The sequence below is a fragment of the Bicyclus anynana genome, chromosome 12 (genome assembly GCF_947172395.1).
Source record: "Bicyclus anynana chromosome 12, ilBicAnyn1.1, whole genome shotgun sequence".
Classification (NCBI taxonomy): domain Eukaryota; kingdom Metazoa; phylum Arthropoda; class Insecta; order Lepidoptera; family Nymphalidae; genus Bicyclus; species Bicyclus anynana.
Window position 1 is genome coordinate 14,803,725 of NC_069094.1, and position 27,853 is coordinate 14,831,577.

The following is a 27,853-nucleotide window of genomic DNA, read 5'->3' on the forward strand; positions in this document are numbered from 1 at the left end:
AAGATTAAAACCTCAGTTTTCTTCAAAGTAAAATGAACTTTAAGCAGTAGTGATTAGGTCCAGTTTACTTTGAAGAAAATTGAGGCTTTAATCTTAGTTAATCCATTTTTATAAATATGATTATAAATATGAGTACACAATGCTACTGTAACTTGTTTATACAGAAATGCACAGTATAGGAAAGTAAGACAACAGAGGAGAGGATGGTGACTAGTTGCTCATTTATTGACAATCGAGTATTGAGATCTGAAAAATTAAAATGATCTGCCTTTTCTGGTTTAGGTTGCTCTTGATTACCCAATTCAACATCATCATTACTATCAGCTGATGGATGTCCAGTGCTGGACTACTGCTCTGCTGTATAGACTTCCAAACACCACGCTTGATGTCCTCGTTCTATCTAGTGAAGTATAGTGGGAATCGACCAACAGTGTGATTTTTGGTGCGCGATTCCAGCACCTTGAGACCCCAACAACTATCGGCTCTTCGTGCTATGTGTTCTACCCATTGCCACTTAAACTTTGCGACTCGCTGAGCTATGTCAGTGACTTTGGTTTTTCTGCGGATATAATTTCCGATTCGACCACGCAGAGAAACTCCAGACACAGATCGCTCCATCGGCTTCACAAGAAGTTTATTTTATGTATTTGAACATTATTATCGCAGCAAAGACCCCCCGCCTGCCGCAAAAGGGCGAGATCCTCGGCGCCAGGCACCGGTACTTCCGCATCCCGTTCGTGCGGCCCGGCGTCAGTGCGGGCGAGGGCGAGCGGCGCGGCTGGTGGTACGCGCACTTCGACGGGCAGTACGTCGCGCGACAGATGGAGCTGCACCCCGATAAGACGCCCGTGCTGCTGCAGGCCGGTGAGTGCTGCTCCGGCGCTTCCGCATCCCGTTCGTGCGGCCCGGCGTCAGTGTGTGGGATTACCCAAAAAAAAAAAAACTTTCATTCTTTCTTCTATATGTACAGGCTCGTACATATAATCAAAGGTGACCAACACAACGGCACACTTGAGGATCTAGACCTTGAAATCTACCACAGTCCAAACTCCATAATTGACTACCATACTTACCTATGGCAGGAATATGGGCTGACAAAGTGTCAGCCTTCGTAAAATGTTATATATCTGACAATCACAGGCTCTCAGTCCACTATGTCCAGTTAGTGGACATCCATCGGATGATAATAATGATGATCAATGTAACTGATGGGTGCGCAGGTGTGGACGACATGCAGATGTGCGAGCTGAGCCTGGAGGAGACGGGGCTGACGCGTAAGCGCGGCGCGGAGATCCTCGAGCACGAGTTCGAGCGCGAGTGGGCGCGCCACCACGGCCCGGCCTACGCGCCGCCGCACGCCAGACCAAGTAACCACCTTTCACCAAGTAACCACCTATCACCAAGTAACCACCTATCATCAAGTAACCACCTATCATCAAGTAACCACCTATCATCAAGTAACCACCTTTCACCAAATAACCACCTTTCACCAAGTGACCACCTTACACCAAGTAACCACCTATCATCAAGTAACCACCTATCATCAAGTAACCACCTATCATCAAGTAACCACCTATCACCAAGTAACCATCTTTCACCAAGTAACCATCTTACACCAAGTCACCACCTTTCACCAAGTAACCATTTTACACCAAGTAACCACACCAGCCCATACTCTATCTCTGTGCCAAAGGAGAATTGCGATAGAATAAAAGGGCATACTCTATCTCTGTGAATTGCGATAGAAGAGATAAAATCCTTGTATTTCTTATGATTTATATATTTTATATTTTGTATTTATTAGGATTGCTTAATTTTTATCACAAAATTAGTTGCATAAAATATCACATTACTGAATTCGGTACGCAATTCACCCCATCGAATGTAAATTGTAATCAAATGGCTTGATTATAATTAACATCCCATGACTTAGCACACAAATGTTCTTATATAGGTACCACAATAAAATAAAACTTTAATTGATTTTAAATGTTTTTCTTTTTTCAGATAGCAAAGCCATCGCCGGGAAATAAGTAATAACAAATAGTAGATTGTGCGATTTTATAAACCATATTAGTGTATCGAAGTCCATTCAAGGAAAGCTGATAGCCATCTAACATACAAGTGAGAATATAAAAACCAACATAAAAAGATTTCTATGATTCTTTTTTAAGAAAAACGTAACATAAAATTAACGCGTTTTGAGCATTTTAAAGTTATTGTGATAAAAAGTTTCAGTTTCAGGTATTAAAATATTTACTTGTGTTCTATTGATATCTTATTTTCAATGCAAACTACATTGAGTCTTTGGCAGTGTGGGTATATGATTGTGATGGCAGACAAAGAATCATTTATTTGTCTATACTTCTATACTAATATTATAAATGCAAAAGTAAGTCTGTCTGACTTTCTGTCTGTCTGTCTGTACGTCACTTTTTCATTGCTGAATAAAGAATTTTGTATAGTTTATAACTTACTAGTATATTTCTCAAACGGCTATCTTATATTTTTCCTCACAAAGCTATTTATAATTACTTTGCATATGAGACAAATGTTTCGTGTCATCAGTTGGTGTCACCTTTTGTGGAATGGACTTTAGTAAGAATTAGTGCTTTCCAATGTGCCTTCAAAGGTTATATAGATGTATTATAGTGCAATATATTCAGAGGATATTCCACCGTAGACTTGATATTTGTGATTGTTTTAAAAGTACACAATTTAGATTTTAATAAATATTTAAGTAGTATTATGCGGGTTTATGCTGTATCTTTTTGATAGGCAATCGCAACTATCTACATGAATAATAGACGCGACTTTATCGCGATAACCGCTTTATACAATAAAGGCTTACAGCATAAGCCTGCTAGTAAAATAAATGATGAAAAACTATAAATAAAGGTGATCGCAGATATGTTGAAAGTTGAAACCTAGAACTCTAATGTGTATGGATAGAAAAATATCACACATATTACTTAAAGATCCTATGTATTTATTATTAAAGTGTTTTTCAGATAGCATGGATACGGTGACAGTTGCTTTATGACGTTCATAATACGTACGTACTAATTTCGTGAATTGCAGCAAAATTTCAAGAGTGACATGAGCTGTCACTGTATCCATGCTATCTGAAAAACACTATAATTGTATGTAATGTGTTTCAAGTTCACACTGAAAACAATTAACATTACAATTTGTATGTTCTTTTTACGTTTTTCGGATATCTGAATAGACACCAGAATTATATAGTGTTCAGTACAATTTTATCACTGTTTTCTACACAGGTGTCAAATGTGCGATTACCTTAATGAACTATTTTTATGGCAACATCTAAACTATGTAACATATTATATTACTTGATACAGATAAATCTTAAAGAAATTCTTACATATCAGAATTTTACATCCAAATAAAGTGCCTTTAAGTATTTTAAATAATATATCCATTTTAATTCAATTAAATCAAACCTAAATAGTTTAGACTTGCCTTTTGATGTGCTTTTATTTAATGTATTTAAATTCAAAATGTATTTTTTATTTTATATTTATATTTTAGGAAGAATTTATTTTCACAAGAAAAGTGTTCAAAATGCAACAGAACCTGATACATGAGATGTGTAATTTAAGATCACTGACCAATATTAAAAACTAAAGAATAACAACATCACTAAAGAATAACAACATCCTACTAAAATGCATTTTTAAATTGATGTTGTTTAGAGTAAACCTAGAAAAAAGGCAACTTTCAATTCCCAAATCTGTACAAAAAAGTATCTTATTAAATTAGTTTATTCCTTTACAATGTTGAACCAATTAAAAGTGATTTTTAAAATAAGTACAGTGGAATTGGTATTTTTTTTAAACTGTGATGTGATGTTTCTTTAAGTAAATACAATTTAAAGGTTGTTACACACACTGTATTGTAACACTTCGTTCTATCATAACTTATTGTCAATATTCTATTAATTATATATACTATGTAAATTGCTAAAATTACTAGGTGATTATTCTTTGTAATGCCCAAGTGTGTTTTACTATGCATTACATACATACCTACTTAATGAAATTTGAAACTGTGATTAATTATGAGATGGTAAGAGTAATGGATTATTTAAAATGAATTTATTTATTCAAGCATTCCTAATATTAACATAAAAGACTGGTTTGTGGCAGTTTTGGTATTATATGAAATTCAGTATTTCCTTTTCATACTGCAAGTATAAATCCAACAGTATTTAACACATTCCTAGAGTATTGTTATTATTTTAAACGATTGTTTAAATGAAGAGTTTGTAATGATATGCATAGATTTATTTTAAAGTACAATATATTAAGTACAGTGTTATCGTGAGTGCCTTTTTCATGCCGTATAGTACATGACTTTTTGTGTTATGCTTTACCAAATAAAATAAAAATTATCAAATTAATTTATATTAGAGTTTTTATTTTTCTAATACCTTGTACTATTATATTTTCTGTGCCAAGAGGTACCATAATGATGACACCTGAATGCTCTCGTATAATCAGATGGTTATTACTTTTACCTTATTTAAATAATGTAAGTAAGACATGTCATTGATTTTGATATGATTCAATACATTTCATCAGGGATCATCAAATCGCCAAGACCAACGAGGTCCCTGAGCAATGGCGTAGTGAGTGCCTTTGATCAAAATTATTGTTGCCCTGTATCAAAATTAGTTAGGGGAGGTGTAGGGGCGAGATCCGGGCAAATGAAGGGTAAAAATTTGTCAAAAAAGAAAGTGTTTTTTTTTCGTAAAGATTAAGTAATATTTTGGATTACATTTTAATAATTTTTTCCATTCACACTTATAGGACCCCTGTAGTCCGGGGTCCCCGTGTCATTGATATGGGTGATACAACGGTAGCTACGCTCCTATCCTTAAGCCTGGGTGACTTTAGAGAAATCTTGGATGAGACCTAGGTCTAGCTATGAATTATTGATCTGTCTTTCTTTCCAGCAATCCTCTGTAATCATACAGTTGAGAAGTTTGTGGTGTACACTCACTTGTACCGGAGAGCACACTTTAACGTAGATCCCAGTCATTAACATTTATTGGTGATCGTCATAGTGTCAAACATTACTAACTCACATTATGGAGGATGGCGGGTATCAGCTCCAAATCCCCTTTTCTTCAAATAGGTTACGTACAGAAGTTATCATAGCTTTCAAACAGCTAATGTTTTTTATTTCGTTGATAAACGTGTGATTTTTGAATTTAATGGCTTTTTACGAACCGCTGCAAACCTGCAAATGACTTATCTACTGGCAGTTGAAACGTGTAGAAACCGTAGAAACCATTAAATATCTATGGTAGAAACCTTTAAATTCTATATTTTTCTGAATTTTCTGAGCTCTGAATAAGGCTCTAAAAAATAAGATTTCTGCGCTACTTAATAAAATAAAAAAATAAAATGTCAATTTTATAGAATCGCTCAAGATGTAGTCTATAGTGATCTGTGCAAGATGTCAACCAATGTCAATTGTCAATGTCAAGTTGACATATTGAAAAATAAACCAAGGCTTGGATAGAAAAAAATAGTATTTTTACTTCATTTATATAAATAGAGATATAATTAAAATATTTATGTGTAGTTTTACACTTATAAAATAGTATTCAATCGTTATTAAACATATTATTCTAGTGTTCAAACCAAATTTTATTGGTTAAATAGCATGAAAAAATGGAACCAAAACTGTTTGGTTCATTGTTGATATTATTTGTTATCGCACAAGTAAACTCGTTGCCTTACGACGGTAAGCTTATCACTTAAAAAGTAAACTAATGAGTTAATGAGTATTACTTTACTAATTACGAGGACATCATACTTATATACTAGGACGTAAACCTAATTTTAAGTTTAAGTAAATGAAATCTTTAAAGATTGTCGAATACTGTGATGACATTTCTTTTGCTTTTGGAAAAAGCTACGAAATAAATATTCTTCTTGTACTTTTTACTCTAAACATGAACATCTTTAGGTGATTTGGGATGACAACATTCAATTTTAATTACTTATTGGTCCAATGTTCTTTTGTGAACTGGCACAAACAAAATGGCTTTACCTAAATAAAGTACCAGGATAAAGGGAGTATAGGAGGTTGATTTATTCACTCGCTAGTGTTTGTCTCTGAATATTGTAGTCATTGTAATGAGCCTTGACTACCAGGTTAATAGAAACTGTTAGGAGGTTGATTACTCAAGTCTTTACACTGATATCTTTGAAACTTATTATGTTCTATTATTGCACACTTTTTAAACATTTTTTTTTTTTTTCAGTGCATTGGCTCAGCGGCCCCACTACAATTGAACGTGATATTCAATCTATAAAACAAACTGTAGATATTTATTGCTATACTGGAACACCAAAAAACTTATTCACATTATGGCAGACAGTCAAAGTAAGATATTTTAAATTTATTTTACTGCTGGCATAACTCTGATTTGGAATCTGCTCAAAACATAAAGTTCTATGACTTTTTTACATAAATATTCACAAGTTTTGTGTTGAATTCAAATGGAATTGAGAAAATTTTATTTTATAATCTTTCCTTTATGTTGAATGTACAAATACAAGATTCTGAAGTTTCTCTGTCATTTTGTTTCTTTGTAGTACAACATAAAAATAAATATTCACAGAATATTCAAAAATAAATATATCAATATAAATATTTCTTTCTAGTTTAACATAAAAGTAAAAAATGATGAGTTCAGTCAGTACTTGGGCGATAATCCAGAACAAGTATACAAGGAGTACACAGAAGACAGCTATGGGTGGGAAGTCATCAACCTCTTCCAGAGGAAGTCTCACCGTAGCCTGTCCCTCGACCTCTTCACTCCCACCTGCATGGCCGTCAACACCAAACAGAAACATAACATTGAGTTACATGTACAGAGTAAGTTAGTTTCTATATTTGGAAGTTTTTATATACAAATTGTGTAAAAACTTAAATATTAATACAGTGGAGATGTTTCAACCACAAATTCAGTTGGGCTTTAACATTTATTATATTAATATGGATGCAATCAAGCTTGCTTCAGAAGCCAAGGACGCCAAGGTCACCAAATGCCTCATAGATTGTTCAGATACACCTCTGCATCCAAGCATAACATGTATCTGTGTTTCTTTTTCCTCCATGCATGCTCTGCACAGAGGTCTATCGGTTATGCATAAAGCACAAAGATGTTTATTTAGTGAGCAGAGTCCTGTTATTAGTTCTGTAACTGTTTTAAGTTAGCTACTATTTGGGAAAGTTTGGGACAGTGAGTTAAGTGGGCTCTCAACAGTTTGTTTGAGAGCCGTAATAGCCTAGTGGATATGACCTCTGTCTCCAATTCCAGATGGTGTGGGTTCAAATTCAGTCTGGGGCCTGCACCTCCAACTTTTCAGTTATGCATTTTAAGAAATTAAATATCATGTGTCTCAAACGGTGAAGGAAAACATCGTGAGGAAACCTGCATACCAGAGAATTTTCTTAATTCTCTGCGTGTCTGAAGTCTGCCAATCTGCATTGGGACAGCGTTGTGGACTAACTCCTCTCATTCTAAGAGGAGACTCGAGCTCAGCAGTGAGGCGAATATGGGTGGTAATGGTAATGATTAATGGATTACCTAAGCTGATCTTATTCCAGGGGTGGATCTCTGGCGCGTGCTGATGATGGCGTCAGGGTTGGCGCTTATTTTCGCCTCACGCTCGCTTAGTGGCAACCCTGTGTTCTTCTACTTGTGCGGCATCTTTGTGGGAGTGTCCGCTTCATTCATGGTTCTGGTGTACTATGTGAGCAAGTTGTTACCCAAGGTGAGACTTACCTTCTATGGAATAAAACAATAAATTCTTTAAAATGCTAGTCAAATCCTTTGTAGAAAGGATGTATCTGAAGTATTCTAATAGTGCTGAATACGAAAAAACCATGTATTAATATTACCAAATTGAATTTTTTAAGAAATTAAATATCATGTGTCTCAAACAATGAAGGAAAAACTTTGTGAGGAAACCTGCATACCAGAGAAATTTCTTAATTGTGTGTGTGTGAAGTCTGCCAAACCGCATTGGGCCAGCGTGGTATTTGGCATAACCCCTGAGCTGAATTTTGGTTGAATATCAATGAATTTTGCCAAACTTAAAGTCAAACCTTATAAACACGAGGCATATTGAGTAGTGTACAAAATACCACTATATACCAGTGAGTTAAATAGAGCATTGTTCGGCTACATGAGATATTGAGATTTTCTTTCTTCTAAGAAATTTTCAGTTGAAATTCTCAGCTCAGAGTCAGTAAGTCAGTGTTGTTACACCTCTGTGCCTCGGTGAGCATGTGAAAGTCGATCCCACTAATATCTTATGATTTGAATTAATTTAACATTATCAACCTAAACTCGGCAACCTGCAGCGATTTAAGCTTCACATCCCCTTTCCTATAGAGAGAGAGACTTGGCTCTGTAGTTGGCCATCAAAATAGGCTGATAATGATGACAATAATGAAACCTGTAATGTTTTATTTTAGAAAACGTTAACATACGGCATCCTGATAGGCGGTTGGACGGTGGGCGTGTACCTCTTCCAGCAAGCATGGGAGAATGTTCGCAGCTTGGTGTCGGTGTACCAGAGCTACCTGGTGTGGTATACGCTGCTCATGGGCTTCGTCAGCTTCGTGGTGTGCTACCGGGTCGGCCCGCCTCGCAACCAGCGCAGCAAGAACCTCGTCATGTGGACCTTGCAGGTAACATGATAAAACATCTCTCTATCCTGTATCTATCAAGTTAGCCTCAATAGCTCAACGGTAAGAGCGGTCGGACTCATCATTGTGGTAGTTCAATCCCTGCCCTGTTGGTCTATTGTCGTACCCACTCCTAATACAGTCTTTCTGCATTTTTTCTTGACTCCACATCATAGCACAGCAACATTTTTCTTAATGTCAACTAGCTAATTTCTCTTTTCCTTTGCCTGTTTTTATCGATAGATTGATCGTTAATAATTAATCGATCTCAGCATTTCCCCATATCTCTGCCATGATTGCTCAAGTATATCTAGTGTACTAGACAGCATATGTGTGATCAGGCTTTCAGGATCTACTGCTTGTTCCTTGTGTGGATAACCTCTGCAACCTCTGTACTTACAACACATTCAAAGATAGCATGTCTCAGAGTGTCTTCCTCCTTGCGGACTGCAAGGAGGAAGACACTCTAAGACCTGTCCATTATCACCTAGCATCATCATTAGCGTAGTTTACAGCTAACTTGTCATTCAATAAAAAAAAACATCAGCAAACTTAAAAATAAAGATCTTTCTTTCTTTCTTTGACATGACCCAAATGTAACCGGCTCAGTCTAAAGACCAGGCCCCCGTTACAGAACACATCTACATTACGATTTTGGCAGACTTAGGGTGATAATGATAATATTTGAGTTTGTAATGGTGACTGTCAGATGTTAATGATTGGACCTACATCTATACCAAATCTTAAATGCATCTATACCAAATCTTCTCTTCATTGTTGCAGATAGTAGGAGTGCTGGTCACTTTCTTCAGCAGTCAGTACCAAGAAGCGTCAGCGGCGATCGTCATAGCGGCTCTCACCGCCAAGTACTTCCCGCAGTCGCTGCTGCTCTCCATACTGGGATACTGGTGAGTTATTTATTTATTTATTTATTATTCAACAAAAAACACATTTAAATTAAGCCTAACCATAGTGAAACACAAGTCACAGTTGGTTTTACTGTGCACTGGTTATTATCGCAGAATACAATATTTAGGAACAAAAGTAATTAACAAACAGAAGAGGATAAATACCAAGAATAATCATTATAGGGTAGTTGAATAAAAGTGTGAGTGAACCGGTGCTGCGACGCTACACAGGCTGTCCCAAAAAATAATTCTTTAGTTTCCGCTTATGTACGTTCGTGAGTATATTGGTATCTTTTAGAAGATACCGCACCACATCCGGAAAATCGTTAAAGATTGTTGGAACAATATATTCCAGCCTTCTCTTACCATACCCATTTTTGAAGTTGGGTTCATACAATTTACATTTTTTTGAACTTCTTAGTTGTTTATTGTATGTAATTTCCTTCAGTTGCACAGGTGTTGCAGATAGTAGCAGTGCTCGTCACTGTCATCAGCAGTCAGTACCACATTATCCATACAAGGAAACTAATGAGAGTTATAATAATGTTGCAAAACACTAGAAGGTTTCGATTCTTATTTAATCTGTCAACTGCCATATTCCATGTTTCATATTATAATTCCACTTCTTTTTGGACACTACCCGAGACCCACGTAAAGCAAGCGAGACGAGCACATTGCTTAGACTAAAAGAACAAGAAAGGACTTAAAGGATTAAAGCTGGGCCAACTAAACTAACATTAAAATTATACTTCTATATTTTTTTGTGAATGGTTAATTAGAGGTTAACTTATCTGTGCCTCTATATCCTGAAGAGTTTGTTGATTTTTTTCAACACACTAATCTCTAGAACTACCTGGGCAGCGAGAACAACATCAGGGAAAGGTAGTCATGACTGGACATAAAGGAACTCCTTAACCCTACTCTGGTCACGAGTTCCGGCTCTGCTCTGTGTTTTTCTCTCTGTTACAAAATGGACTCAATACTCTTGTGTATCAAAATACTCTCATTTAAACAGTCTCGCGTTGTAAATGTGATTCTGTCTAGCAATTTATATTATTGTTGTGTAGAAATTTACTAGTATTCTATTTCTATTGTTGTCATATTTGTCATAATCAGGCATCGCTGCTTCCCGCCGAAGCCTCGCCTGCTGACCAACGAGGAGTACTACGAGCAGGGCGCGCGCGAGACCAAGCAGGCGCTGGACAGCCTGCGCCGGTACTGCTCCAGCCCCGACTGCGCGCAGTGGAGCATCATGCTCAAACTGAGCGACTCCAAGCGGTGAGTGACCATCGCACAGCCTGCGCCGGTACTGCTCCAGCCCCGACTGCGCGCAGTGGAGCATCATGCTCAAACTGAGCGACTCCAAGCGGTGAGTGACCATCGCACAGCCTGCGCCGGTACTGATATGATGACTGATGTTTTCAGTACATTGTGATGTTTTCGGATGTGATCAGAGGTGGCGCTGTTAAAAATACCATAACTATACCATACTGAAATTCTTAAGTAATGAAAATAATAAAATTAATATGTAAAGTAGGTATGTCAAGTTGTAACAATATAATAAATTAGTCAAATTGATTTTAATTTATAAAAGTCATTTAATTCGGAAATACTATTTTGGCTGAGGGCATTAAAAATATGATTTTTGAATCTCTGTATTGGCATTTTTTTTTGTATTTTCTGATAGATGATTATACGTTTTTACGGCCATGCAGTACACATTTTTTTTAAAAAGTGATAGTTTCTATACAGGTATCTCGATTTTATTTCTTTTTCGACCACTTTTTTTTTTCTAGGTTCGCAAGTTTCGTGGAAGGCAACTCCCATCTAAGCGACGACGAAGTGATGAACTACGAGTCGTACGCGTTCTCTATGGAGCGCGCCAAACCCGTCGCCAACTCAACAAGGAACCACCTCGAGATATCTGATGATGACTCCTCTGACTACGGTGATGATTGAGGGTGAACAGGGATGGGATGAAGCTCCTCGTCAAATGTACCCGGTTACAATGACCTTGGGATGATGATGATGATGATGATGGTGTTATCAGTGATAGATTCATTAATATCATCCACTATGAATGGGAGAAAATGATTTAAAATAAAATACTTACAAAATAGTTGATTTTTTATACTTTATATATTTAAGACATTGACCTCTTATAATAAAAGGACGCACAATCATGTAGAAATTTCATTTAAAAACTGGCCAATTTTGCTTTGACAGTTTTAGAATTATTGGTAAAGAAAATTTCACCTAAAGGCAAAAATATAGTCCAATATTCAAATAAATCCTAAATTCAGAGCAAATTCAACCTTAAGTATTAAGATCAAGGTTGAATTTGCAAATGTGACTACTTGAATTGAGTGCCAAGAAGTTGTGTTTGGCACTCATTGAGTGGGGACGATTTTTTGGTTGCTGATTGTGCATCCACTTTTTAATAGGAGTAATAAATTGTCTGTAAAATTATAAAGTTTAAATTTTTGGATGTAATTAAGGGGTGTAATTACCGCCGTATCATTTATAGGGCTACAGGGGCCCCCCTACGTGTGAAAGCAAAAATTAGTAGAATGTAGGTAATCCACAATCTCTTTATTTCCCTGTTTAAGCGTGCCCCAAAAGTTGGAAACATCCTAAATAGGTTAAGACACTATCATATTTATTTTAAGCGAGGTTTTTTGTTTCTTTTTTCTTCTTGGGGAAAATCTTTACCCTTCCATTTGGGCCCCCCAACTAATTTTGATACAGGGCAGGGCACGCTATGCCACTGAAGTAACAAGTCTACTGACACATTCATCAAAATCGGTTCAGTAGTTATTGTGGTGAAATATACGGACCTACTCATAAATATTAATGATTAAATGATAAATGTCCTACAAAGAGTACGTAACATAATTTATTTAGATCCACTTGTTTAATAAAGAACATTTTGTACAAGTGTTGATGTAAATGAAATTCAGTTATAATTTCTTCTTTTTTTGTATTATTGTAAGTTCTTGATTTCCTTAGTTAGGTGTGTTTTATTGATCTCACTTAATTTGTTAATCTGTATTATGTTCAAGTGTCATAATATTTTGTCATATAGTTTTATAACCTTTAATTTAAGTTAAAAATAGTTAAATATCAATATTATTATTATATTGTAAAACTTTAATTTGTCTATCTATATCACAGAATAAAGAATGATACAGAATGAGTGAAGCCGGTGAAACCCATATTAAACTTACGTCACGCATCTCCTTGACATCCGCATATACAAACTTTTTTCATAATTTGTATTTCAAAATTTAGCACTAACAACAGTTACGTAAAAAAATATATTTTTTTTTCGTGAATTTGGGTGTGATACTGATGCTTCCATAATTGGTCTTAGTTTACCTCCCACTGCCCCCCCCCCCCCCCCCGTTTTTTCTCTCTATCGTCTGAGATGACAAAGACTGCAGACGGTTATAAATTGTAGCAGGGGGTACTAAAATGCGTTTCTGTTAGTAATATTTATTTATTTTGTTAAATAGTTTAAATTTTCACAATTAACATGTCAATAATTAGTTACGTAGCACCATAGCTATGATCGCTCTCTTTGTTTTATTATATAAATGCTATGTTTACATTTGTATGTATAATATTTTGTGTTCACCTACTTATAGATAAAATAAACATTTTGTATGAAATTGACAATTGTTTTTCATTTATTTACCAAAAGTACATTCACACAACACTTTCACAATTAATAAATTAAACTCAGCATTTGTTAATACTATAAGCAATATAAAAAAAAACACTTACATAATTAAAAAAAATACATAATTATTGTTATTTAAAATCTAATCTAGCAACACATTTTAGTATGGCAACATGAAGCAACATTTTAATATGACAGCATAAGACAAGATTGAAGATGTATGACAAAATATCAAAACATTTACTATGGCAGTCAACTGCAACACATTTAAGCATAAAAATTGTGTTAGCATTATATATTTCTTGCATAATATTTTATTAAAATAATATTAATTATGTATTTGATCAATAAAATATATTAAAGTTTGCTATACTTATTCCGCAATGCTATGCTTACTTCTAATAATTAAAATCCATTTGTTATTCCGTCCAATATATGGTAATTTGGATTTTATTTTTGTATTTGAGCCACAGAGTAACCAGAGTGATTCTTTATAAGCACATACTGAAGCCGGTGAAACCGCATATACAAACATTTTTCATAATTTATATTTCACTTTAACACTAACAACAATTACGTAAATTAATATAATAACCAATAATTACCAATGAATAATCCTCCATCTTATTTCTTTAGTTTTTGTGAACAGTTTTTAATACATTTAAAAACATAGGACGCCATTTTTCTTGAATAATATTGAAAATTACTGATGCGACGGTTCGTGTCGTACTGACTCGAGAATGTATTACTTTTGAAATTCGTATTTGGAGCGGCTACGACACTGTCGTGTGCCGTACGCTGTATCTGTATATTATTGATTAATCTGTGATTCGAGCAAAAAACATACAAATCAGTAAATAATTTTCAGAATATTAGAAACACTAACAGACAGTAGCATTTTACTATTATAAATTACAAACTACTCGTAGAAGAGCAAAAAAAAAAGTACTACTTGAAAAAATTTTATAGTTTTAACAACACTAAGGTCATGATTGAATGGGACAAACATATTCAATTACAATTGCCTCGTTTTAGTCTCATTACTAAAAAGACAAACAGTTGGCATAACCTTGAAACGGTTCAAAGTTACATCGCCCATTCGATCACAACCTGTGAGAAACGCAATCTCTGAGCGGTCGCACTTTAATGGATGACAAGTCACAAGTTTGCCAGCAGTCCGTCGTCTGTCCTCATCCTTCTTTTCCCATACATCCTCTTAGTAGTATAGACAAAAAAGATGTATTGGAAAAGGTAGAGGCGCGTCAGTTCGAAGTTACATCGCCTATTCGATCACGATCTGTCAGAAACGCAATCTCTGAGCGGCCGCACTTTAATGGATTCATTATCAGAATATAGAGTCACAAGTTTGCCAGCAGTCCGTCGTCTGTCCTCACCCTTCTTTTCCCATCCATCATCTCGGACGTATAGACCGAACGCGATGACGGATGGGAGAAGGTAGATGAGTTAGTAGCGTAGAGTTACGACCTGGCGCGACTCGCCTTCTTGCTTTTGTCGAGAGTCTGTGGCGGCGGCGGCGGCTTGGCCGACATGTGACGGCTGTACAACCTGACCACAGACAAAAAGTTATACATATTAGATGTAAGTAGAATCTGTATGAAAAAGTCCAATTGTCAAATTGGCGCCAGGGTGGCAAGCTCAGACCAATTATTGTATAGGACCTGCCACGCTTGATGTTACTTTTCTGTCAAAGTAACATCAACGATCTAATGCGATTATAAAAACTGTCTCTATAGTATCGATGTTAAATAGTTGTAATCGTGTTCGTCGGTTAAAGAGCTCCGTAAAAATACCTTTCTGTGTAATTGAGTGGTGTAAAAAACGGGCAAAAACTTCTAGTTTAGTACAAGATATATACTAAATCGTAACTCGTTTTCCTCAGAAAATGACAGACAATTTTGTTTGTGACTATGAGTGCGATACAGGTCCTTCTATAATTGGTCTGAGGTGGCAAGTGATAATTTTTTTTTACTGGACTGAATCGGTTTCTGCACGACATCGTACCGGAACGCTAAATCGTTTCTTTTATTAATGAATATTTGCCATATCTTTTATAATATGACCAACATTCCCATTCCCCTGCAACTAGTCTGAAAAGACTGTGCAAGGAGTGGGCAAGACAATAGACGAATGGGGCGGGGATCGAACCACCACCCCTCGGTGATGAATCCAACTGCTCTTACTGTTAAGCTATAGATGCGGTACATCTTTGGCTGTAAAGTGGTAACTAGCCACCTACGAAACCTCCCACCAGCCAGAGCTGGACCAATTAAGAAAACCTCAATCGCCACAGCTGGGGATCGAACCCAGGACCATAGGTGCTGTCAAAAGGCAGAGCTGTCGCTGGTAATAGAGAGTACAGACTTAGACTTACACTCTGTAGGTCTCCGAGCGCAGGTAGTCGAGCACGTGCGAGGGGCCCAGCTTGATCTGGTCCTCGATGTGCGGCACCCAGAAGTTGCCTTCCAGCCGCAGCACCGCCTTGTTGCTGGCCAGGTCCAGCGAGCCTGCAAGACATTTGTCTTGTTATTTTTTTTTTTTTTTTCTTTACAAGTTAGCCCTTGACTACAATCTCACCTGATGGTAAGTGATGATGTAATCTAAGATGGAAGCGGGCTAACTTGTTAGGAGGAGGATGAAAATCCACACTCCTTTCGGTTTCCACACGACATCGTACCGGAACGCTAAATCGCTTGGCGGTACGTCTTTGTCGGTAGGGTGGTAACTAGCCACGGCCGAAGCCTCCCACAAGCTAGACCTGGACCAATTAAGAAAACCTCAATCGGCCCAGCCGCGGATCGAACCCAGGACCTCCGTCATTAAATCCACCGCGCATACCCCTGCGCCACGGAGGCCGTCAAAATTTAAAAAAATTTAAAAAAAAGTTTTTTTTTTCGTTTGCGTTATTACTTGATGTCAGGAAACCATAATGAAAAAAAGTTTTTTTTTTCATTATGGTTTTCTGATCACATCAAGTAATAGTTTTTATTGAATAACTAGCGGACGCAAACGCTAATTAAAAATAAAAGTTTTTTTTTTCATTATGGTTTTCTGACAACAAGTAATAGTTTTTATTGAATAACTAGCGGACGCAAACGCTAATTAAAAATAAAAGTTTTTTTTTTCATTATGGTTTTCTGATCACATCAAGTAATAGTTTTTATTGAATAACTAGCGGACGCAAACGCTAATTAAAAATAAAAGTTTTTTTTTTCATTATGGTTTTCTGACAACAAGTAATAGTTTTTATTGAATAACTAGCGGACGCAAACGCTAATTAAAAATAAAAGTTTTTTTTTTCATTATGGTTTTCTGACAACAAGTAATAGTTTTTATTGAATAACTAGCGGACGCAAACGCAAATTAAAAAAAAAAGTTTTTTTTTCATTATGGTTTTCTGACATCAAGTAATAGTTTTTATTTAATAACTAGCGGACGCCTGCGACTTCGTCCGCGTGAAACTCGATGTAAAATTTCAACTACCCCTAACCCTTTTTAATTTTTTTTTGTCATGAGACCCTTCTCCTGACAATAACACACACATGAAAAAAAAATAGTGAAATCGGACCAGCCGTTCACACGTGATGGCGTGACCAAGGGAAATATGGATTCATTTTTGGGAAACATGGATTCATTTTTATATATGTATATAGATTTGCTTTATTAGGGCAAAATTGGTGAAATATAGTTTCATCTATATCTCTTCTAATATAGGCCTAACTCAATTTTTAGTAATTTTAATCAATATATAGACAAATGGTTGCCACTCTCTTATACTACTAGCGGACGCCCGTGACTTCATCCGCGTGAAACTCGATGTAAACTTTTAAAAGAGTTGGACCCATTACGATTTTATTTAAAGTATAGATATAGATAGATAGGTAGATTTATGTACTATGGATACTCTTTTCATGCATGATAGGCTCGTGTTTGGCTATGATCTCACCTGATCGTAGGTGTAGCAGTGGCGTGCACAGGATTTCTCCTTACGGTATGCATTTTGGAACGCAAAATATAAACATTTAATTCATTTTCGGTTATAAATAACTAAAATTTAATATTATTTTTAATTTGTACTATAACTATTAATGCATAAAAAACATTATCGAATTAAAATCAATGCCATATTTTATCCCCGTATTCCTACGGGAACGTGAACCACGCAGGTGAAACCGCGCGGCGTCAGCTAATAATAAAAAAAATAAAAAAGCCTTTAATTTCTTGCATAATTTTTTACAAAATTTATGTTACTAATCTAGATTAATTTGGTTATTAAAAACTTAAATATATGTTAGTACATTAATAGTATGTTTTTATTACGCAAGAACCCCAGAATAAGTGGAGGCCTCCTCCAAAGATGTCCAATTGTCCCTGTCCTGTGCTATTTGATACCAATATGGGCCAGCTGTTTTTTTAATTTCGTCTTCCCACCTTGTCAATGGTCTTCCTCTGTTTCTTTTGCCTAGTGAGCCTCTTCAGAAGGTAACTCTTAAAGTCCACCTTTGATCCTTCAGCCTAGCTACGTGCCCACTTCCATTTCAGTTTTAGAGCAGCGCTCAAAGCGTCAGTTACTTTTGTAATGGACCTTATTTGTCAGCTAATAGTTATAAAATAATGTATAATATACCAATCTCAGGCGGCAGCACGACGAGGCGGTTGCCCTGCAGATGCAGCTCCCGCAGACGCGCCAGCTGACCCAGCTCGCGCGGCACCTCGATCAGATCGTTCTCACGCATCGACACCTGCAATGTTATATTTTAACATTACTAGGTGACCTAGCCGTGATAGCCCCGTGGATATAATCTCGGCCTCCGATTTCGGAGGGTGTATTCTAATCTGGTCCGGGGCATGCACCTCCAACAGTTGTGTGCATTTTAAGCAGTTAAATATCACGTGTCTCAAAAGGTGAAGGAAAAATATCGTGAGAAAACGTGCATACCAAGGAATTTGCTTAATTCTCTGCATGTGTGAAGACTGCCAGGCCAGTTTGGTGGACTATTGGCCTTACCCCTCTCATTCTGAGAGGAGACTCGAGCTCGGCAGTGAGCCAAATATGGGTTGATAATGATGATGATGATGACCTGACATAAAAATAAAAAATATATTTATCCCAAAAATATTGGGCTGGACCATTCTTATCATAAAATACCAGTGATACTTAAACTCTACATTTGTAATAGTTCATAATTTTAGTACGCACACATCACATAAAGGCGAAAGTTTATGTGAAGTGTGAAAGTGTGTAATTATGTTTGTTCCTCTTTTACGCTGTGGCTACTGAAGCGATTTGGCTGAAATTTGGAATGGAAAATGATTTTACTCTGGATAAACACAAAGGCTACTTTTGCTACATCCCAGTAAAAATCATGGTTCCCGCAGGATTTGTGGAAAACTGATTTCCATGTGGACGAAGTCGCAGGCGTCCGCTAGTATTTAATATGCCATAGTGCAATGCATATAGTTTCTTGTTTGTATAACTAAAATAAAGGCAAATCTTTAAAAATAATAAGTTTATAAAATCACTAAATTGAGGTTTTATAGATATGAGAGCTGGTCAACAATATTATACATACAATTTGCAAATTCTTGAGGTTTCCAATCTCTGGTGGTAGATATTCAAAGTCATTATCTCCAAGGTACAAAGCTCTCAGACTTTCTGCAAAATTAAAGAAATAGCATGAACAAATTTCAGTTTATTCATAAAAATTCAAGTTCATTTTGGAACATAATTTCAGTAATGTATGTTAGTTTATAATAATTTGAGATATTTTAGTAATATGTCAGTGTTCAGTTTTAAGTTTTAAGTTTATTTTCCAACAGTAAATCTCACCCATCATAAAGAAATTCCCGGGCAGTGTCTCTTCTTTCAAGTTGTTATAAGTCAGGTCCAAAATTTCCAAAACCGGAAAAGCACCAAAGCCTCTCGGCAAAGTATACAGTCTGTTGAGCGACACATTGAGTATACGGAGCTTGGGCAGAGAAGACAGACTAACAGGCAACTCCTCTATATGGTTGTTAGCAAGGTTGAGTATTTCCAAGTTGATGAGATTGGCAAGACCAGCTGGAACTGTTGACAGCTTGTTGTGGCTCAGGGTAAGGCGAGTTACGTTTTCCAAACTAACTGAAAAGGTAATAAGAACTTAATATAGAGCTGTGACGGCCTCCGTGGCGCAGTGGTATGCGCGGTGGATTTACAAAACGGAGGTCCTGGGTTCTATCCCCGGCTGGGCAGATTGAGATTTTCTTAATCGGTCCAGGTCTGGCTGGTGGGAGGCTTCGGCCGTGGCTAGTTACCACCCTACCGACAAAGACGTACCGCCAAGCGATTTAGCGTTCCGGTACGATGTCGTGTAGAGACCGAAAGGGGTGTGGATTGTCATCCTCCTCCTAACAAGTTAGTCCGCTTCCATCTTAGATTGCATCATCACTTACCATCAGGTGAGATTGTAGTCAAGGGCTAACTTGTAAAGAATAAAAAAAAAAAAAGATTATAGTACAGATTAATTAGAGATGAAAAGGGAATACTGGTTACATAAAAACAGTTAACATTTTATTAAAAAAAAAGATTTTAAATTATGTTTTAAGTGCTACAAGTACAATACATATTATTTACCAGACAAGTAAATTATTTTATAAGTGCCATACAAGTTCATTCATTAGTCAACAAGGAGACTATTTGCGTTTTCCCTTCTTGTGGGAATATGGGGATTGAATAAAGCCTATGTTAGCACTGATAATGTAGCTTTCCATAGATGTAAGAATTTTTTAAATTGGCCTAATAGTTTTGGAGCTTATTTGTGTCAAACAATCACTAACAAACAAATCTTATGTTTTTTTAATGTTTGTGTATATTTACAATGTATTTACAAAATGATTTAAGTGAATAGGGATGATGACAGTTTTTTAAATTGTATATAAATTAAGAGTATGCTAATAGTAAAGCAATTTCGTAAATGTAACGGGGTATCTGCGATCATTACTTTCGGAGCTACAGGGATTTAAAGGGTCAGATTTGCAGCGCTGCCGCGGATCCCTGAAAAACGCCCCATACAAAATGGCAGGTACTAATGACGTCGTAGGCAATGTATAACCCGCGGCACGTAACTTTAGCGCTGAGCGAAACACGGTGGGGATAGCTGCGCATCGGTACTGTCGCGCACACAATACAATTATTACGTTTATTAATTAATAAGTAAATAATTTTAATGACATTTTTTTAATGTTTATGTTAAATAGTAAGTCTAGCTATAAACGAAATGTGGGGTATAGCTGTGCATAGGTACTGTCACGCACGCATAATTATATTATACTTATTAAATAAAATATTGTGGTTATTACTTCTATATTACAAAGTTCACAGTGTAGGTGTTATACGAGTAGTTTATAGTTCAAATTTCCAAATATTTTCAAAGACATCGTTTTTTTAACAAGTATATAGAATGTAAAAAATAAAAACATTATTGCAATTATAATTTTTTAATTCAGATAAATGTAAGTCTAGATATGTAAGTTCTAAATACTCGTAGCTTCTCCAATCTCACTTTTGAGCTGTTTTAAAGAATATATTAATTCAGAAGATTCTCTTTTTAAAAAACAATGCACGTCATGCACCATTTTCCGTGCCTGTTTTCTCAAAACAGTATTTCTTCTAGACATATTCACTGTAAAGTCTCAAACAAACTAAAATATATATATTTAACAAATTAACTTAACGAAAACCAACAATAAAAATTAATAGCAATAACAAAACAATTCAGAACGCGACTGTACACTGGGAGTTCGCGGAGCGTCGTATCAGTGCCGGGGACCGAATACGACTAGAGAGCCAATCACCGCTACGGACGCTACGCACGCCCGCCCTTCATACCTGCAGCCCCCCTCCGATACCGTATTTTAGACTTCTGCGCATAAACGGTCAGCGCTAAAGTTACGTGCCGCGGGTTGTAATGATCGCGGGTTGTAATGATCGTTAGATTTGTTATCGATCGATAGGCGTTCAAACAAAATTACTAATTAATTACTTTGACTTTGGTTTGAATCACACAGTCACTAAAATAATTTAAAAGAATACCATTTATGAGGAATATACTAAAATATGTCATGAAACAAACTCAAATTGAGGAAAATATCATATGAGCAATTTAGGTCATTTCTAAAAAGGGAACAAATTATAAGAACTAAACTTTTTGACTTTAGAGCGTTTTTTACAACTGAATACGAGATTCATTAAATTCGCACAACCAAACTAGACGTAAATATAAAATAAACATGTTTTTCAATACAGATGTTTATCCTGTAAAACTTGTTTTAGACTAAAAAAGGTAAAACAAGGTTTACGAAAGCCAACTCACATAGTCCTGGTATTTCGTCGAGGTTGGAAATCCCTTTATCAACCAAATCAATTTCTGGGTTGTTTATTTCTTTCGCTTCTTCGATAACTTTTTTAGCTTTCGACATTTTGGCAGTGTTTGGAATACAGGAAACTGGCGGAGGATGACTCATTTTGTGCGGGCGTGTTTACAAAGTATACACAAATATGATCGATATTTTAGCCAATCACATATGGCTGTTATCTCTTTGTTGCTTTTTCATTGGATAAAATAAGCGCAAAAAAAGTGTTGCACAGATTACAAGGCGTGATGGTTTTGACATTTCGTTATCTGTATTTTAAACGCTCTATAGACCAGCAAACTATATCAACGGTACGACTCAAGTTCCAGCCATTCATAATGATTGAAGCGATTGTGTTTTAGACCACACGACTGAAGTAAAACTTCTTTAACTCTTCCTCTAAACGTCCGTTCGCCTCGCCCGATTATACTTTTCGTAACGCATTTTCTCAAGTCAAGCGTGCGAGAAGCTTTTATAATAGTAGACAGACTACGCAGCTGCTGTATACTTCACTCAACATCACATTATTGTCATTTTGTTATCTGTCATTGTCAATGTCATGTTAGTCTAATCGTCATTTGTCATTTGTTTACGTGAACTTAATGTCGTGAAGTGATTAATCAATGATCCAAAATTCCAAAACAAAAATCTTAATCTAAAATAAATAATTAAGTCACAATAATAAATTTAAATAAAATTTAAAATAACTATGTATTATTGATATATCTACTTTAATTTTCTAGAGATCTATCGATTAATTATTTGTGTAAATATTTGATTTAGTTTTCATTCAAACAACAGAAACAGGTAAACAAATTATATTCTTTGGTATCTTTTACTTTGGACTCGTTTATACTTTGGTATATATTTATTGTTTAATTTTGCGGAGACTACGTTTTATTTGTCAATATTTAATTAACATACATAAAGACCTATTATAATCTTTTATTGTGATTATTAAATTTTCTCAGACGTTACTAATTTAACTAACCATAACGATATAAGTAGATAACTTAGAACAAAGAGATTGTACAATGAAAAAATATATACAATATTATTTTTAAGTTCACATGACAACATAAATATAATTAATTAGTGAAGATAAGCTATTGATAAATACCATCAAATGTATTTAAGATAATATTACTATAGTGATGATTAAAAGGACCTTACACTATAATATACACTAGCAGACGCCTGCGACTTCATCCATGTTGAAATCAATGTTAACTTTCAACCCCTGTTTCACCCTTCTATTAATATTTTCACATGATTTATACATAATAAATAGTCCACTAATTATTTTACAAACCTATAACTCTTAACATGAACAATTTATATTTAAAAAGCTTCAACCCCTTTAGGGGTAGAATTTTGAAAAATCTTGAACAGCATTATTTTTGGTGTTTTTGTTCAACAGTACACAGTACACACCATTTTTTTCAAATGTAACATAAAAAATGAAGGACTTTCCATACAGATTTCAATCCCTGTTTCACCACCTTCTGATTTAATTTTCAGACAGACAGACAAAAAAAATATTTTTGGTTTCATTATAGATTAAGTATAATATAATGCCCTCCAACTAAAATTCTCAAAATATTCAATGTACAGAATTTGACCTGTTATAGTTTTATTATGAGTATAGAAAGATAAGACTATAAGATAGAAGAAGAAGAAGAAGATAAGACTACAGTTACTCTGAAAAACTGTTAGAAATGGGTACAACAATATGCTAGGTAGGGATCAATTTTCATGAACTCATGGTTTTGAGTTTGTCCCCTTTATTTATCTTAGTGGAATGAGGTTTAATGATTAACTTAATTTCCTTCCCCAGTGCAGTATATATTAAATAAATTAATAACATATAAATAATTATTTTAGCCATGAGTGAACGACCGATGCCTTTGAAGGCAATAAACAAGTTCTTTGAAGGGAAAGAGCCATGGCAGATTGTGACCATAACTGCCTCTTCAGTTCTGGCGATAGTATGGACTCACAGCTTATATAATGCAAGGGAAAGTAAGTACTAAACCAATAAGAAAGCATCATTACTATAGTCTGGCAAGATCGTTGATAACACTTCCATGATATGCGGGCGACGGGCGGAAAAACTGTGTGGGTGTAAAATCGTTCGTGCAGGGAAGTGATGTGCATCAGTCGTGGGTATTTTCATTCATCACTACACGCTCCTCCGCCCCACGCACAACATCGGGAGTGTTACAAACGAAATTGCCAAGCTGTACTTCTTTTTTTTTTGTTCCAAATTATTCTACAATCAGTTCTGCAACTTTAATCAGATGTGATGTGAGGCTGTTGACAGTTGGAGAGTGATTCCAGCAAATCATCTATGCATAATTTTTATTTGTTAACCCGGAACGTCTTTTAGGCGTTTCATATAGGATCTTGTTTTAAGTGCTACAGCCAGATCATTGGGGTGCTTCTCTACTAACTTTTCTCCTATCATTACTACTTACAGCCTAACTAATCTCTTGGTCATCACAGAGATGCCTCTCCTTAGATGCATCTCAAGCAATTTGACACTTATATAAAAGGATGGCTAATTCTCGACTGTAATCCACAAATGACTTGTACATGGAGTTGTGATGGTCCTATGATTAATTATTGTGTTTTTTTATAGTGGGGTGAAAAATACTTAACCCCATACTTGAAAAATATTCAAACCTACAAAAAATTAAATAAAATCAGTAATTTTACAGATGTGTAATCACAAACACTGAGATTTTTACATATTAGATTAGATTACACATACAATATTTACCTATCTATATCATTTACTTATATACTTTAAAAAATGTAGGTAAATACTGCAGTTTTACTTAAATGAATACTAAAATATGAAAAACTTAGTATTCATACAATAGAGACAATTAAAACAGTGTTGTTGATTCACACGCTAAGTGACCTTGGACTTTATTCAGACAATAACCCAATGGTTTGTTTATTTTTATTTTTATGGCGGAGATAACCCCATTTCTCTAGGAAAATTTGGTGTAAACTCCATAACTGGGTTTTTGCAGATTCACTGCAAAATTTTACGAAAGTAAGAAAATGAATTAATTACAAGGAAAACAATTGCCATTTAAAAAGTTATAGTCTTAAAAAATGTAATTGGAAATCGACAATAATACTAATTCTGTTGTTAAATAAAAGATAAAGTTGTCAGTAACATAACTCAAAGTCTGTTAAAACTAGAAAGCTGAAATTTGGTATGGGTATGTATATTGAAATTTTCTGTTTACCATCTTATAGACGTAATTAAAAACGAATTGTTATGGGGTTCCTTTCGTACATTCAAAGTGAGGATGATTTTCTCAATGTCTAATCCATGGTGTGGGGTATCGTCACCCAGTATGTTTGTGCATTAAATAACGGTTCAAAGTGCTAACTTAATTTACAGAACAAAACACTGCGCGTGGCCCGACACGCACTTTGCCAGTTTATCAATAAAAATGTAATTTTCAGGGTTGTGCATTTTTGCACCTACCACTGCTTTACTGGGGGTTTGAGCAAGCTTTGCCAGATTAAGTACTGGAATAATATATGTAGTAGTTTTTTTTTAAATAAAAGACTGTTAATTTTCTATACATATAAAAAAATAAAGGAAATATGACAGTAAAAATTTGACAAAGGTAGATTAGAGGTTGTAGAAACACAACACTGTAAAATCACGATCAGATAACAAACTGATAGTAATTGTTAGAGGCAAACATTATCAATTTATCACCTTTGGCCAGTCATAGTTTGGTTGGCTATTGGAGCAAACCAAATTGCTTGGATTAGGGGGGGTCTAAGGGTTTTGAAATTGGGGAGTTTAAACGGTACGGAACACAAGGTTCGAGCCCTCAGCCGAGTTATGAAATATTGATCTCATAAGAAGTTTTTAATAAAAATTCTGAGCCTGGGAAGTTAGTGTTTTGTGTTTACATATACTTTACAATATATTTTTTTGTCTCTCATTATTCCTGCAATCTGTCGTGAGAATTTCAGCTGGATTTTAAATATTTATATTAAGGCGTGTTAGATAAAAAAAATAACAAAAGAACACATCAATTTTATAGGCAAAAGGCGACCTATCACTAATAGTGGTCTCTTCCAGGCATGGAATAATGTAGTGTTTATTTCGTGACATCTTGTGGAGCTCACTCTTTAAAAGTTGCACCAGGTTTCTTCATCATTAGGTCCTTGCAAGTTGATTTGGACGTTTCTGAATACGCTTTTAATATGTTTTCATTGAGTGTGTTCAAAATTTTAAATTTTTAGTCTTTACTATATGAACATTGTAAACAACGCTCAGATCAGAGCCGTGTTTGCCTAGTGGATATGACCTCTGTCTCCGATTCTGGAGGGTATGGGTTCGAATCCGGTCCGAGGCATGTATTTCAAAAAAAATTAAATATCACGTGTCTCAAACGGTGAAGGAAAACATCGTGAGGAACCTGCATACGAGAGAATTTTCTTAATTCACTGCGTGTGTGAAGTGGCCAGCGTGGACTATTGGCCTAACCCCTCTCATTCTGACAGGAAACTCGAGCTCAGCGGTGAGTCGAATATGGGTTGATAATGATGATGTTTTCATTGAGTGAGTTAAAAATTAAAAATTTTTACTCCTTACCATATCAACATTGTAAACAATGCTCAGTCACGATCATGACTCTGCCTCCAATTGAAGCTGTATCAAATTACGAGCAACAAATACTAATGGCAGCTGAAGGTGCAAGTCATTGTTATCATGCGAATTATCACGGTACTAGTACTAAATTGTTTCTACATCCGACAGTGCCGTTCTCGGAACACGGTGAGATTTTATGAGGAAAATGAGCACAAAATTGTGTATAAATTTGAATAACTTCTCTATGTATTTTAATCTATACTAATATTATAAAAGCGAAAGTATTTTTTTTTTATTTTATTCTTTACTAGTTAGCCTTGGACTACAATCTCATCTGATGGTAAGTAATGATGTAATCGAAGATGGAAGCTGGAACTTGTTAGGAAGAGGATGAAAATCCACACCCCTTTCGGTTTCTACACGACATCGTACCGGAACCCTAAATCGCTTAGCGGTACGTCTTTGTCGCTAGGGTGGTAACTAGCCACGGCTGAAGCCTCCCAACATCCGGATCTGGATCGATTAAAAAAACGTCAATCGGCCCATCCGGTGATCGAACCCAGGACCTCCGTCATGTATATCCACCGCGCATACCACTGCGCCACGGAGGCCGCCAAAGTCTGTCTGTTACCTTTTCACGGCTAAACTACTGAACCGATTTGAATGAAATTTAAAGACAAAGTAAACCTTGGAGCAAAACATAGGCTACTTTTCCCGGAATAATCCATGGAGTAAAAAAAAACAGATTTTACGCGCACGAAGTTGCCGGAGTCCGCCAGTTTGTATTATTTTAGTCTCATAGTACCTACCATAGACTGTATTTAAATGAGCAATTATATTGGCTTTATGTGTTGGTAGGTATATGTATATATTCATGTATTGGGATCGCGGAAACAGGTTCTGCAATTCTGGTAGAGTAAGATATTTGTATCAGTATTTAAAAAATTTCGAGTTTTAAATTTATATTGTCTTTATTCATTAAACACGACTAACGAGAAGAAAATAAAGAGAAGAGATAAAAGTTATCTGTTTCGTATTTACAACGCATATACCTATAGGTACTCGAACCACATATTTACTGTGCTTGAACGCTGTCTCGTAAATCTTAAAGATCAAATAATATTTCATTTCTGTTGGATCTGGGTGATGTTTTTCCTTTAGATTCACTATTTATTTATCATCATCATAGCCTAAGGGCCTAAGTGGAAGGATATAAGAGGAGAGGCCAAATAAGAGATGGCTGGAGTGTGTGAAAGAGGACATGTGTGTACAGGGCTGGTGAGTTGACGAGTAATAGAGACGAATTGAAAAGATTGACATATATTTTTCCGACCTCACTTAGGTGGGATAAGGGAAAGGAGATGATGACAGCCTAATGTCCTATCAAAAGGCCTCTTTCCTGTCAAACCCATCTCACTGCCCAATGAAGGGCAGGCAGACTGGCTTAGGCTGTGTATGGCTGTAACGTTCACTATCAGATAGTGG

At 35.8% G+C, this 27,853-nt stretch overlaps 4 protein-coding genes across 6 annotated transcripts in view; 3 read left to right on the forward strand and 1 right to left on the reverse strand.

Moving 5' to 3' along the window:
• Positions 1–4,427, forward strand: part of LOC112055051 (myosin heavy chain 95F) — a 58,605-nt gene extending 54,178 nt beyond the window's left edge. Inside the window, exons 24-26 of the mRNA XM_052884777.1 lie at positions 667–864; positions 1,221–1,385; positions 2,008–4,427. Of these exons, the coding sequence (XP_052740737.1) occupies positions 667–864; positions 1,221–1,385; positions 2,008–2,033 (389 nt within the window). The 3' untranslated portion in view covers positions 2,034–4,427. The remainder of the gene's footprint in view (positions 1–666; positions 865–1,220; positions 1,386–2,007) is intronic.
• A 1,081-nt stretch (positions 4,428–5,508) lies between these two features.
• Positions 5,509–13,322, forward strand: LOC112055045 (nuclear envelope integral membrane protein). 2 transcript variants are annotated; one of them, XR_008251337.1, is made up of 8 exons: positions 5,509–5,775; positions 6,299–6,420; positions 6,702–6,915; positions 7,651–7,817; positions 8,524–8,739; positions 9,520–9,644; positions 10,761–11,013; positions 11,441–11,581. XR_008251337.1 is itself a non-coding variant. In XM_052884779.1 (8 exons), the coding sequence occupies exons 1-8, from the start codon at positions 5,703–5,705 to the stop codon at positions 11,601–11,603; spliced, it is 1,242 nt and encodes a 413-aa protein (XP_052740739.1). In that variant the 5' UTR covers positions 5,509–5,702; the 3' UTR covers positions 11,604–13,322. The 2 variants fall into 2 exon arrangements, 1 of the variants encoding a protein (XP_052740739.1); XM_052884779.1 differs by having other exon boundaries at positions 10,761–10,922; positions 11,441–13,322.
• LOC112055047 (ras suppressor protein 1) lies at positions 13,124–21,926 on the reverse strand. 2 transcript variants are annotated; one of them, XM_024095030.2, is made up of 6 exons: positions 21,696–21,926; positions 19,175–19,465; positions 18,918–19,000; positions 17,972–18,086; positions 15,719–15,851; positions 13,124–14,892 (listed from the first exon to the last, which is right to left on the reverse strand). In XM_024095030.2, the coding sequence occupies exons 1-6, from the start codon at positions 21,844–21,846 to the stop codon at positions 14,805–14,807; spliced, it is 861 nt and encodes a 286-aa protein (XP_023950798.2). In that variant the 5' UTR covers positions 21,847–21,926; the 3' UTR covers positions 13,124–14,804. The 2 variants fall into 2 exon arrangements, with proteins under 2 accessions (XP_023950798.2, XP_052740740.1); XM_052884780.1 differs by lacking the exon at positions 21,696–21,926 and adding an exon at positions 19,958–20,387.
• A 387-nt stretch (positions 21,927–22,313) lies between these two features.
• Positions 22,314–27,853, forward strand: part of LOC112056880 (sphingosine-1-phosphate lyase) — a 29,183-nt gene continuing 23,643 nt past the window's right edge. The window contains exons 1-2 of the mRNA XM_052884778.1: positions 22,314–22,542; positions 23,620–23,757. Coding sequence (XP_052740738.1) covers positions 23,622–23,757 — 136 coding nt within the window. The 5' untranslated portion in view covers positions 22,314–22,542; positions 23,620–23,621. The remainder of the gene's footprint in view (positions 22,543–23,619; positions 23,758–27,853) is intronic.

Excerpts from the sequence above, each read along its gene's own strand:
- LOC112055045 (XM_052884779.1), top strand. The coding sequence starts at position 5,703 with ATGGAACCAAAACTGTTTGGTTCATTGTTGATATTATTTGTTATCGCA. Across the intron at positions 5,776-6,298 it reads AAACTCGTTGCCTTACGACG|TGCATTGGCTCAGCGGCCCC; the intron begins GTAAGCTTATCA and ends TTTTTTTTTCAG. Across the intron at positions 6,421-6,701 it reads CATTATGGCAGACAGTCAAA|TTTAACATAAAAGTAAAAAA; the intron begins GTAAGATATTTT and ends ATTTCTTTCTAG.
- LOC112055047 (XM_024095030.2), bottom strand. The coding sequence starts at position 21,846 with ATGAGTCATCCTCCGCCAGTTTCCTGTATTCCAAACACTGCCAAAATG. Across the intron at positions 19,001-19,174 it reads CGGGAATTTCTTTATGATGG|AAAGTCTGAGAGCTTTGTAC; the intron begins GTGAGATTTACT and ends TTAATTTTGCAG. Across the intron at positions 18,087-18,917 it reads ACCTCAAGAATTTGCAAATT|GTGTCGATGCGTGAGAACGA; the intron begins GTATGTATAATA and ends ATAACATTGCAG.